Source organism: Osmerus eperlanus, chromosome 20 (genome assembly GCF_963692335.1).
Source record: "Osmerus eperlanus chromosome 20, fOsmEpe2.1, whole genome shotgun sequence".
Lineage (NCBI taxonomy): Eukaryota > Metazoa > Chordata > Actinopteri > Osmeriformes > Osmeridae > Osmerus > Osmerus eperlanus.
Genome location: NC_085037.1, coordinates 14321683 through 14334415, shown reverse-complemented (window position 1 = coordinate 14334415; position 12733 = coordinate 14321683). Strand labels below are relative to the sequence as shown.

General features: G+C 48.4%; 1 protein-coding gene across 1 annotated transcript in view; it reads left to right on the top strand.

Annotated features, from left to right (window-relative positions):
• lpcat1 (lysophosphatidylcholine acyltransferase 1) overlaps nt 1-10769 on the top strand; it is a 14874-nt gene extending 4105 nt beyond the window's left edge. Inside the window, exons 2-14 of the mRNA XM_062446206.1 lie at nt 3975-4114; nt 4265-4479; nt 4834-4946; nt 5771-5831; nt 6360-6418; nt 7185-7219; nt 7735-7789; nt 7987-8069; nt 9103-9228; nt 9449-9602; nt 9688-9786; nt 9927-10059; nt 10193-10769. Of these exons, the coding sequence (XP_062302190.1) occupies nt 3975-4114; nt 4265-4479; nt 4834-4946; nt 5771-5831; nt 6360-6418; nt 7185-7219; nt 7735-7789; nt 7987-8069; nt 9103-9228; nt 9449-9602; nt 9688-9786; nt 9927-10059; nt 10193-10311 (1392 nt within the window). The 3' untranslated portion in view covers nt 10312-10769. The remainder of the gene's footprint in view (nt 1-3974; nt 4115-4264; nt 4480-4833; nt 4947-5770; nt 5832-6359; nt 6419-7184; nt 7220-7734; nt 7790-7986; nt 8070-9102; nt 9229-9448; nt 9603-9687; nt 9787-9926; nt 10060-10192) is intronic.
• The last annotated feature ends 1964 nt before the right edge of the window (nt 10770-12733 follow it).

Below are 12733 nucleotides of genomic sequence, written 5' to 3'. Positions count from 1 at the left end.
TCTCCCCAAACTGACTACATGGTTTCTACTGAGGTCCTGTTTTATTCAACCAAGAAATGAGGACAAATCACTCAAATATTAAGTATTTTTGTAGGATAAAACATACACTTTGTGCTATTAGCCTAATTACTATGAATGTGCTTTACACTTTAATCTTAATGACATGTAAGGAATGATCACATAGTGCTTTTGACTAAGAAAAGGTTATACAGGAGGTGGTTGGTTGTTATAAACCAGATCAACCCTTAGCGTTAGCATTAGCCTGGTCAGCTACCTCATAGGGCCAAACTGGGAGGTGGGCATGTGAACCGTCTGAACTCAGCAGGGAGGGTCTGGTTGGGAGATGTGTTAAGGCTTTCTAAATGGTTTGGTTTCTTTCGTGTGCTGGTGTAAGGGGGAGAAGGGGTGTGGAAACGTCATAAATCAAACCCCATCCCTCGGGGGTGTGAAGGGGAGGGGGTTTGGAGGTTTGTGGAGGAGAGGGGTTAACATTACATTTACATTTAGTCATTTATCAGACGCTCTTATCGAGAGCAACTTACAGTAAGTACAGGGACATTCTCCCCAAGGCAAGTAGGGTGAAGTGCCTTGCCCAAGGACAAAACGTAATTTTGCACAGCCGGAAATCGAACCGGCAACCTTCTGATTAATAGCCCGACTCCCTAACCACTCAGCCATCTGAGTCCCCAGTTTGGAGGGGAGGGGTGTGGAGGGGAGTGGACGGTAGAGCTCCCCTGGGAATACAGAACACATCATTGAAATGTGAGGGGGGGCGTACATGGCTGCACAAAGAGATGGAGGGAGGGAGGGATGGATAGTTGGAGAAAGGGAGGGGATCCCCTGGGACTGGAGAAGATGCATTAGACCAGAGGGAGGGGCTGAGCAGGGCAGAGAGAGAGAAGGAAACGAGAAAGAGATTGGGATGGAGGGAGGAGAAGGAGGAACATGTGGGGTGTAAAAGGGGTTGAGCTGAGTCTGTGCTAGCTGGTACACTAATGGTGAAGAGGAAGAGCTGACCTTGGATACACAGCTGGTCCTATCTCCTTAATCACTCAGGACGCCATGACAGTTTAATCAGCTGACCTGTCAGGGAGCCTGCTGGGACTGTGACCCCTGAGGTACAGCTGGAGGAGTAGGTAGGGTTAGTATAGGAAGGTAGGGTTAGTAAAGGTATTAGAGCCCGGCCGATATATCGGCGGGCCGATATTATCGTCTGATAATATCGGCTTCAAACTTCAAAACTTTCGGTATCTGCATTTATAATGGCCGATAAATTAATATTAATGTTTTTTGTATTTTTTATTTATTTTATATATATATATATATATATATATTTTTTTTTTTCAAAGGACTTAAAGTTTCCTATCTTAAGTTTGTATTTTTATACATTTTATTTATCAGAAACTGCATTAACATATTATTTTAGTGAGGAAATTATAACAGGAGTCAGATGGCTGAGCAGTTAGGGAATCGGGCCATTAATCAGAAGGTCGCTGGTTCTATTCCCGGCCATGTCAAATGACGTTGTGTCCTTGGGAAGGCACTTAACCCTACTTGCCTCGTGGAATGTCCCTGTACTTAGTCGCTCTGGATAAGAACTTCTGCTAAAAGTGACTAAATGTAAACTACAAATAACTACTATTAGGGAAATCAGTTTGTTTTGTTACGCGTTTCTGGATTTTAAAAATATTTTTTTATATCGGCCGAAATCGGAATATCGGATTTTTAAATCACCAAATATTTGTATCGGTATCGGCCTTAAAAATTCTTTATCGGTCGGGCTCTAATCTAGACAGGCGTTAGCAATAGGCTAGACTGCTATTTGTTTTCTGGCTATTTTTTCAGAAGCTTCCCTTCTAATGCCGACTGCAGCTGGTCTAGCTAGAGTCATTTGCTAAGTAAGGTATGTTGATGTGTTTTGAAACGTATTTAGCATTCTACCTATGCTAGATACAGGAGACGTTAGCATTGCTAATAACTGTTAGCGACAAAATCATACTTACAGCTTGCGTTTGTGATGAGCATACGGTTTGAACAGCACCTCTTTTCAGCAACAGCGGCTTAGCAAATCCTTTTTTAAATTGTCCAAGGTTTTCATTCAAAACTGTCTTTGGTGAAATGGTTCGAGCAAATGAATAAATGAGTGTCGAACTTCACAGGGATCTTCTCATAGAAAAACATCAGCCATGCCCGTCGAGTGTCTGGTTCCTCGGGAATATTATGAAAAGTGTCAGCATTCTCAGTACAGCCTGGAACACTGCATTTACGATGGTCCATTTTCAATATACTTTAAAAACTTTCAAACTTTCTCCTTTGTTGTTTGCGTGGAAGTACACAGAGCAGCGCGCAGCTAAACTAGTGTCTGAGATCCTGGGCCAGAACACCAGATAGCTGGTCTGTATGTAAATGTTGGGGTGTGACAAAGGTGATGTTATGTTTGTGACGTCACAAATACAGCTTTTTCGAAACCGATCGTTTTACAGCTGCAGTTTCAAGTCGGAGAGTTAGATAGGAAAGAGGTGTCAATGGACTTTGAGGTTCACTGTATGTCCATTTTACCCACAGAACTGTCGTTATTCAACTATGACAAGGTAAAATCGGTTTTGCAATCAATGACCCCTTTAGAAGTCACGTTTCTAACTTCACCGAAAGTTCTAGACTTGGCCTTTCCGCCCCCCCGGTATCACTATCATGTGCATAGGTATCACTATCATGTGCATAGGTATCACTATCATGTGCATAGGTATCACTATCATGTGCATAGGTATCACTATCATGTGCATAGGTATCACTATCATGTGCATAGGTATCACTATCATGTGCATAGGTATCACTATCATGTGCATAGGTATCACTATCATGTGCATAGGTATCACTATCATGTGCATAGGTATCACTATCATGTGCATATAGCCAAATGGGATACGTCAGTACATTAGGTTACATAACACGCAGTAGTTGTTACACAGGGACTCTGAAAACAGGGCAAAAACTAGAATTAGCATTTACATCTGACTAACACAATAAAACCTCTGAAAACAATACATTCTAGGCTGTACTTCGAAGGCTGTATTTGCAAATATAAACTAACACACGTGATGATCAATCATACTATCAGATCAAGCTAGCAACAGGAGAAAATGTAATGATTTTGCGTCAGCGCGCTGAAGGGGAAACGGAACTGAATTCTCCAGAAATTTTAGCAAACTCCGGACATGTTTGTTTAATTTTCCTCTCTGTTCCACCGTTGTTCTTAGAACAGTAATGTACCATAATGTCTCTTTTTTTAGATCAGAAACACTCAGTGTAGCTGAGCCTTTACGGTCTCAAAACCGTATGACTAGCTATACTAACCCCAGTTAACTAACAGGTACAAAAAAGTTTGGCATGAGACCTTAACTACAAATACAGCTACAGGATGTGGTCCTGCTGTTATTAGAAGGTAGTTAAACGGTAGCATTCCGCACATGCTCAGATGAGAGAGCAGTTTCTGACACAGGGAGGAAGCTGGATCTTAGCAGCTTGATGGATGGCCACACACACCACCCACATATTGACTTTGTGACTGACTGGTACATCCTGACTGACTGGTACATCCTGACTGACTGGTACATCCTGACTGACTGGAGGGTGTTGGGAAATGTATAGAAATGTGAACCAGACACTGTGTGGGTAGACATGCCCTCTAATAAACAAGTTCTGAAATGCGTTGGATTTTGGAAGATGGGTGTCTCCCCTTCCCTCTCTCTCTCTCCTCTCTCTCTCTATCTCTCTCTCCCTCTCTCTCTCTCTCTCCCTCCCTCTCTCCTCTCTCTCTCTATCTCTCCCTCCCTCTCTCCTCTCTCTCTCTATCTCTCTCTCCCTCCCTCTCTCCTCTCTCTCTCTATCTCTCTCTCCCTCCCTCTCTCCTCTCTCTCTCTATCTCTCTCTCTCTCCCTCCCTGTGCAGTAAGAAAGTGTGACTGTTCCTCCCAGATGGCGGTGATGTCGGTGACGGTGTTCCCAGTGCGCCTGCTGGCGACGGCATCCCTCATGCTGTTGGCCTGGCCCTTCGCCCTGGCCGCCTCCCTCGGCCGCACCCCCTTCACCCTGGAGACGCAGTCCCTCTGGAGGAGGTGAGTGTGTCTGTGTGTGTAGAACATGACCCTTGCGGGGCACTGGTGTCTCAGTGTCATGCAGACGTCACTGTTGAAGAAGGTGACATCAGCACACACACTCCCAGCCCCACACTCAGTCACTGTCTCCCTGCACCTGCCCCCCACCAGGTGTGTGGACCTGGCCCTGAGGGCCATCATGCGGGCCATGTGGTTCTGTGGAGGGTTCCACTGGATCAGGGTGAAGGGGGAGCGGGCGTCTCCCTCCCAGGCTCCCATCCTCACCCTGGCGCCACACTCCTCTTACTTCGACGCCATCCCCGTCACCATGACAATGGCCTCCATCGTCGCCAAGGCGGAAAGCAAGAGCATCCCGGTGTGGGGAAGTAAGGACCTCGACCCCCAGACCCCCCAGCACTGTCCTGGACCCTTAACCCCCCTAACCCTGACCCCCAGACCCCCCAGTACTGCCCTGGACCCTTAACCCCCCCTAACCCTGACCCTCAGACCCTCCAGCACTGCCCTGGACCCTTAACCCCCCCTAACCCTGACCCTCAGACCCCCCAGCACTGCCCTGGACCCTTAACCCCCCTAACCCTGACCCCCCTCCTAGATCAGTACAAGACAATGTGTACAGCTGATTTAATGAGACAGAAGTGCTGAACATCATAAGTCCCCAGGCAGCCTCGGCCTGGCTGCACTGCTGTCCTCTTACCTCCTCCCTCCTTTCTCCCCCCCAGCTCTGATTAACTTCATCAGGCCTGTGTTTGTGTCGAGGGCAGACCCAGACTCCAGGAGGAACACTGTGGAGGAGATCAAACGCAGGGCACAGTCTGGGGGGGCGTGGCCTCAGGTACACAAACTCTCACATATACACACATACATATACACACACACACGCACAAATATACACACATATGTATATACATGTACACACACACACATAAATATACACTCACACACGCATAAATATACACATACACACAAATATACACACATATGTACACATACACACAAAGATACACGCATACACAAAAATATACACACATACACATTCACACACACGTTATTCCTTTACCCATTATGGGTTTAATATGCTACCTATAGCTACCCAAAACATCTTGATCGCCCCCTGGTGGCTGGTTGCAGTATAGGTCATAAGTCCCGCCCCCTCCACGTTAGCAGATGGGACATGAGCCATTGATTTTTGTCAAAAAAAATATTTTTTCAAAGATGGTTTCTGTCATTTTAGGTAGTTCTTATCACGCTGATTTCTGTTCAAGTGCCCATTTTTCTGATCAGTTTGTTTTTAATTAGTTATTTGACTATATAAAAAGGGGTTGGTGTGTGCCTGTGATTGGGGTGGGCGAGTGTATGGGTGGGACCTCGATACCGCGGCTCCAGCACCCGATCACCTCTGCACAGACTCTGACTCCATCACACATCACCTCTGCACAGACTCTGGCTCCATCACACATCACCTCTGCACAGACTCTGACTCCATCACACATCACTACTGCACAGACTCTGACTCCATCACACATCACTACTGCACAGACTCTGACTCCAAATGATGTCACCAGCGCAAGATGGCAGCACTCGTACCAGGGATATTTTGGCTATGATTGTAATAGTTTATCATTGTTTTAATGCTGGAGTGTGTGTGTTGTTCTCCAGATAATGATCTTCCCAGAGGGAACATGCACCAACAGGTCCAGCCTCCTCAGATACAAGCCTGGTATGTACAGAGTTTTGCTCACCCAGCACACATTAACCCCATGAAACTGTGTGGAAAACATGTTTTTACTTACCATTATCGAGATAAACTTCCTTGTGTGTGTTTGTTAGAGGATGGCTCTACTGTGTGTGTGTGCGTGTGTGTGTGTGCGTGTTGACATAGTGGTGATCCTGCTCTCCTCTGTTATCTTTGTGTCTGTCCCCCAAACCTAATCCCTGCTTCACACCCTGTCATCCCTGCCTGCCTGTCAGCATGGTGGGATTGTCCTGGTCTGGGTCTGCATGGTGGGATTGTCCTGGTCTGGGTCTGCATGGTGGGATTGTCCTGGTCTGGGTCTGCATGGTGGGATTGTCCTGGTCTGGGTCTGCATGGTGGGATTGTCCTGGTCTGGGTCTGCATGGTTGTATTCTTCATATTCGAGGTCACAGGGTGGTAATCTACCAGACCCACCTGACTCAAAGGGCATTGGAATGACACTCCCTCCTGCCCTCCCTCCCCCTCTACTCCCTCCCTCCCGCTCCTCTCCAGGGGCCTTCATCCCAGGAGTTCCAGTCCAGCCGGTGGTGTTGCGCTACCTCAACAAACTGGTAAACCTCCACTCCACACACACACACACACACACACACACACATACCTGTCTGTCACCAGCTGTGTCCCCCCTCTGATCTTTCTCTCATGTGAACGAGTGTTTGCACCACGATAAGTAACATCATGTTCAGCTGGAGTGATATTTCATCCTGGTCTGTCTGCCGGTCTCTCTTCCTCTCTCTCTCTGTTGCTCTCTCTCTCTTTGTCTCTCTTCCTCTCTCTCTGTCTCTCTGCCTCTCCCTATCTCAGGTGTCATGTCTCTCTCCATAGTAGCAGTCAAGCTCTCATGAATAATTCAGGCTCCATGCTCCCTCTCTCCTTTTCGTGTGTGGTGGGGAGGGTGGGTATGTGTGTGTGTGTGTGTGTGTGGGGAGGAGGGAGGGTGGGTATGTGTGTGTGTGTGTGTGTGGGGAGGAGGGAGGGTGGGTATGTGTGTGTGTGTGTGGGGAGGAGGGAGGGTGGGTATGTGTGTGTGTGTGTGTGTGGGGAGGAGGGAGGGTGGGTATGTGTGTGTGTGTGGGGAGGAGGGAGGGTGGGTATGTGTGTGTGGGGAGGAGGGAGGGTGGGTATGTGTGTGTGTGTGTGTGTGTGTGGGGAGGAGGGAGGGTGGGTATGTGTGTGTGGTAGTGGGGAGGAGGGAGGGTGGGTATGTGTGTGGTAGTGGGGAGGAGGGAGGGAGGGTATGTGTGTGTGGTAGTGGGATGGTGTTGTGAGTCCTGTGTGTCATCATGCAGCATGTGTAATGATGGTCTGTCTTCCTGACAGGATACAATCACCTGGACATGGCAGGGACCTGGAGCGTGAGTCCCCCTTCTCCTCCTCTCTCTCTCCTTCTCCTCCTCTCTCCCCCCTTCTCCTCCTCTCTCTCTCCTTCTCCTCTCTCTCTCCTTCTCCTCGTCTCTCCCCCTTTCTCCTCCTCTCTCTCTCCTCCTCTCTCTCTCCTTCTCCTCCTCTCTCCCCCTTCTCCTCCTCTCTCCCCCCTTCTCCTCCTCTCTCTCTCCTTCTCCTCCTCTCTCTCTCCTTCTCCTTCTCCTCCTCTCTCTCTCCTTCTCCTCCTCTCTCTCTCTCCTTCTCCTCCTCTCTTCCTCTCTCTCCCTCCTTCTCCTCCTCTCTTCCTCCCTCTCCCCCCTTCTCCCTCTCCCCCTCCCTCCCTCCCTCTCCCCCTCCCTCCCCCAGTAGGGTGTCTTGTCAGGGCTGCTGCAGCATGTCTCCTGTTAGTGGGGAATGTGTTTACAAACTTGAGAAGAATAATCATCCCTTCATACTGTCTCCAGACTTACCTCTCTTCTCCTCCTCTTCTCTCCTTTCCTCTCAGGTTCAAGATCTTGTGGCTGACACTGTGCCAGTTCCACAACCCCATGGAGCTTGAGGTCAGCCGTTGTCTGCAGCTTCCTGCCTGATTCCTTTAAGCTCTGCATGAATAGAGGGATGACTTCTCTGCCCTCTCTCTCCTCTCTCTCCCTCCCTCTCCTCTGTCTCTCTCTATCCTCTCTCTCTCTCCCTCCCTCTCTCCTCTGTCTCTCTCGCTCCCTCTCTCTCCTCGGTCTCTCTCTCTCTCTTCCTGCAGTACCTGCCCGTCTACACCCCTTCAGAGGAGGAGAGGAAGGACCCAGCTCTGTTTGCCAACAATGTCAGACTCATCATGGCCAAGTAGGGTGTGTGTGTGTGTGAGTATGTGTGTATGTTTGTGTGTATGTGCTCACACATGGATGTGTACAAGCAGTGTCTCTATATCCAGTACAGCCCAGTAGTGTTGGGAGACTCTAGTCAGGATACCAGCTAACACTAACAGTTTTGAAAGTGAACTTGGACCTTTGAAAGATTGACATGAATATCGGAAAATCTTGGTATGTCCCTTTTTATCTGTCAGCAAGGTACCCAACTGTTATCTCACATTTATATGTATTATTGTGTGTGCTTGCCTTTGGCAAGGCCCAACCTATATTCTCTCTCATATATATCTGTATTTTATGTTTTCATCATTGTCCCTTTTTGCACAACATACAGCATCAGTGTCAAAATGTTCGTCTTGGTTCCGATTTGTGTCGCTTGTATCCGTGCGAACGTTCCGTTTGACGGTTTAGGCATAATTAAAAAGATTTTGGAGAAAAGTGAAGCTAATGGTGGCTAACTAGCTTTCCACAGTCACAAACGTCACAATGTCATAAACCCACGCTTGTTTACTTCTGGGAGATAGCAAGCTGCAGAAACCCCCAGGCAAAGACCAGGGTGATAACATGTTGCTAGCTATGTTTCCAGGCTGTGATATCAACACCCTGGATTTTTGTATGCCTTTCAACTGGTTAGCTCCTGCGATTCTCACACATCAGTAGTCTAGTAGTTAGCTTGTAGCTACAGTTAGCTTTTGTAGCTGGTCTGTCTCCTGTAGCTGGTCTGTCTCCTGTAGCTGGTCTGTTCTGTAGCTGGTCTGTTCTGTAGCTGGTCTGTCTCCTGTAGCTGGTCTGTTCTGTAGCTGGTCTGTCTCCTGTAGCTGGTCTGTCTCCTTTAGCTGGTCTGTTCTGTAGCTGGTCTGTCTCCTGTAGCTGGTCTGTTCTGTAGCTGGTCTGTTCTGTAGCTGGTCTGTGAGAATGTTGTAAATGAAACCCCTCAGTAGGAGCGCTGGTTTACAGAACAGCATTCTGGGAATGGGAGGGTCTAATCTCTGCTCCTTGTGTTCCTATAGGGCACTGCAGCTGCCACTCACAGAGCTGTCCTTCGACGACTGCCAGCTCAGCATATCACAAGGCCTGCTGCATATCCCTAGCAACAGCAGCCTGCTGGAGTTCAACAGACTGGTGCGCCTGCTGAGGTGAGTGCAGCTTACTGGTTAAATTGGTCTGACTGGCAGGCTGTCTGTCTACACACATGGCCTAGAGGATACAGAGGCAGCAGTGCCCTCTGGTGTTTGCTGGTTGGAAGTACAAAACCAGCCTAGTGGTGTGTGTGTTCTCCAGACCCCAGGAAGCAAGGAAGAAATCAGTAGCTAAACAGAGAGTTGTAGTTCTTTATTCAGTGTTTTCCCTGGGCAGGCTGCAAGGGGGGACAACAGATGCTGTGTTGCAGCAGCAGGCCAGCAGAGCCAGGAAACTGTGTGGAGACAGGCTGGGTCTGGAAGACTTCGCCCTCTACCTTAACCTGCCTTTGTCTGAGGCAGTCAGACAGCTGCACCACCTCCTGGACCAGGTACACTCACACACACACACTCACAAACACACATTCAAATACAGACAGAAATTAACATTATCTTTCTCTTTCTTTCCCCCTGTAGCGAGGAGAGGGGGCGGTAGACGTCAGACTGTATGTGGTAGCTCTCTCCGTAGTGTGCCGACCCTCCAGGAGCATGGACACCCTCAGACTGGCCTTCAGGGTGAGAGGGGAGGGGGGCAGACAAACCCACCTGATATCATCCTGAACTATCTGAACTGTCACTGGGCCAGTCAGGGGTCCTATTGGCTCTCGTGTGTGTGTGTGTGTAGATGTTGGAGTCTCACGTGTGTGTGTGTGTAGATGTTTGAGGCTGAGGAGGCCGGGGTGAGGGAGGAGGATCTGGAGGCTGTGTTGAGCGCCGCATTGGGGGTGAGAGTGGATGCCTGCCGGCTGGTCGCTGCCATGGAGACTACCACCGGCAAGATCACCTACGGTGAGGGAGGAGGCCGTGTGTGTGTGAGGGAGTGTGTGTGTGTGTGTGTGTGTGTGAGGGAGTGGGTGGGTGGGTGGGTGGGGGTGGTTTGAAAGTCAGGAGTCTTAAAAGTTCAAAATTCTTCCCTCTCCAGATGAGCTGCAACATTTTGCAGAACTACACCCCAACTTCTGCCAGCGTTACCTCTCCTCCTCCCCTCCCCCCCCCCAGACCAATGGCTTCACCAGAGCCCAGAGGAGGAAACAGGACTGAGAAACTCTTGGTGGGCAGGGATGGGGGGTCAGAGTTACTGTTCCCTGTTTAGCCACCCAGAGGACCACTTCTCCAGAGCAGCACACTGCCTCAGGGAATTCTGGACCAGATCACATTTACATATTTTTTCTAACATAATAAGTCTGTAGAGATAACCGATATAGACAGAGTCTGGAACGGGTCATCAAATAGATGTAACTTTTTGTTGTTATGTGTGTGTGTTCGTTGAAACACATTTTAAGTGGTATTAGCCCTGAGTTTTAATGAGATTGTATCGTCTTTCTGTGGTCTCACAAAAACAGGTAATTTATTGTTGTTTATCTTTCAGGATATCCAGAGTTTAACTACAGGAGAGTAATAGTTTGGTGGGAAATAATGGTTAATATTCTTATTATATACTAACAGTGTTTCTGCTTGGCCACTTCCAACTTAATACATTTTAATAATACAATTTATAATTCTTATTATTACTGCCTTGTAAATTGTCTCAGGTAAAAGTAGCTGTACAGAAGTGAGTGAGGCCAGAAGCCTCACTGCCCTGACCTGATCCACCTGCCAATAGGGATCTGAGAACCCAGTGTTCATGGGGGGAGGGGGGAAGATTGACAATATAATTGTTATTTTCCTGGCTTCTAATTAGTTTGGACATTCTTTGAAACAAACACATTTAGTACCCTCAGTGGTATGGCATCACTATTTTAAAGCATCATTTTTCAGGACGTAGTGAATACAGAAGGACACCTCCCTGACCTCCCTGGCTTCGTGTGAAATAAAACCGTACAAATAATATGGTTGTTTTTGTTTTGTAATATGGTTCCTTTTCTGTACCACCAGGGGGTGCAGTTGTCTATGTAGGAATCATTCTGTTGGCATCGCTCAAGACCCTAACCGTGCGTGTCCACTAGTGTTGTTTTTTATGGCCAGCTCTACCCTGCCTCTGCCTCCTCTACCCTGCGTCCTCTGCCTCCTCTACCCTGCGTCCTCTGCCTCCTCTACCCTGCTTCTGCCTCCTCTACCCTGCGTCCTCTGCCTCCTCTACCCTGCCTCTGTCTCCTCTACTCTGCCTCCTCTACCCTGCCTCTGCCCTGCCTCTGCCTCCTCTACCCTGCCCCTGTCACCTCTACTCTGTCTCCTCTACCCTGCCTCTGCCTCATGCCAGGCTGATTAAGATGAGTCAGCCCAGGCACCACATGATGTCATCTTATTGTCGTTCCTCCTTCAGGCCACATGATGGAGCTAGTTGTCCAAGCTGCACACACAAAGAAACACACAAAGATGAATACACACACAGATCAACATATGGAGCACTAGCTTCTTGATGGACAGACAGAGGCATTACCTCATCTCTTCCTCCAGGTGAAAACAGACAGATTAAGCTCTGGCTGTGAGGAGAGGGCTACTGGAGGAGGTGTAGAGAGAGGGAGGAGAGAGACTAATAGAACGTTCTGCTCTAAATCCAATTCCTGATGGCTGGAGGGAGAGACTGTCTGGAGATATGTCTAACAATTAAGACCTGCCTTCAGGGCTGGACATGAAGCTTTGTCGAAAATGTTGAATTTGCTTGTTGAGTTTTTACTCTGAAGCTTTTCTCAGATTGTCAGTCTGTAAGGACGATCAGGAGAGAGTCTGTAAGGACGATCAGGAGAGAGTCTGTGAGGTCGATCAGGAGAGAGTCTGTGAGGACGATCAGGAGAGAGTCTGTGAGGACGATCAGGAGAGAGTCTGTAAGGTCGATCAGGAGAGAGTCTGTAAGGTCGATCAGGAGAGAGTCTGTAAGGACGATCAGGAGAGAGTCTGTAAGGTCGATCAGGAGAGTCTGTAAGGACGATCAGGAGAGAGTCTGTAAGGTCGATCAGGAGAGAGTCTGTAAGGACGATCAGGAGAGAGTCTGTAAGGACGATCAGGAGAGAGTCTGTAAGGACGATCAGGAGAGAGTCTGTAAGGTCGATCAGGGGAGAGTTTGTAAGGACGATCAGGAGAGAGTCTGTAAGGACGATCAGGAGAGAGTCTGTAAGGACGATCAGGAGAGAGTCTGTAAGGTCGATCAGGGGAGAGTTTGTAAGGACGATCAGGAGAGAGTCTGTAAGGACGATCAGGAGAGAGTCTGTAAGGACGATCAGGAGAGAGTCTGTAAGGACGATCAGGAGAGTCTGTAAGGACGATCAGGAGAGAGTCTGTAAGGACGATCAGGAGAGAGTCTGTAAGGACGATCAGGAGAGAGTCTGTAAGGTCGATCAGGAGAGTCTGTAAGGACGATCAGGAGAGAGTCTGTAAGGACGATCAGGAGAGAGTCTGTAAGGACGATCAGGAGAGTCTGTAAGGACGATCAGAAGAGAGTCTGTAAGGACGATCAGGAGAGAGTCTGTAAGGACGATCAGGAGAGAGTCTGTAAGGACGATCAGGAGAGAGTCTGTAAGGACGA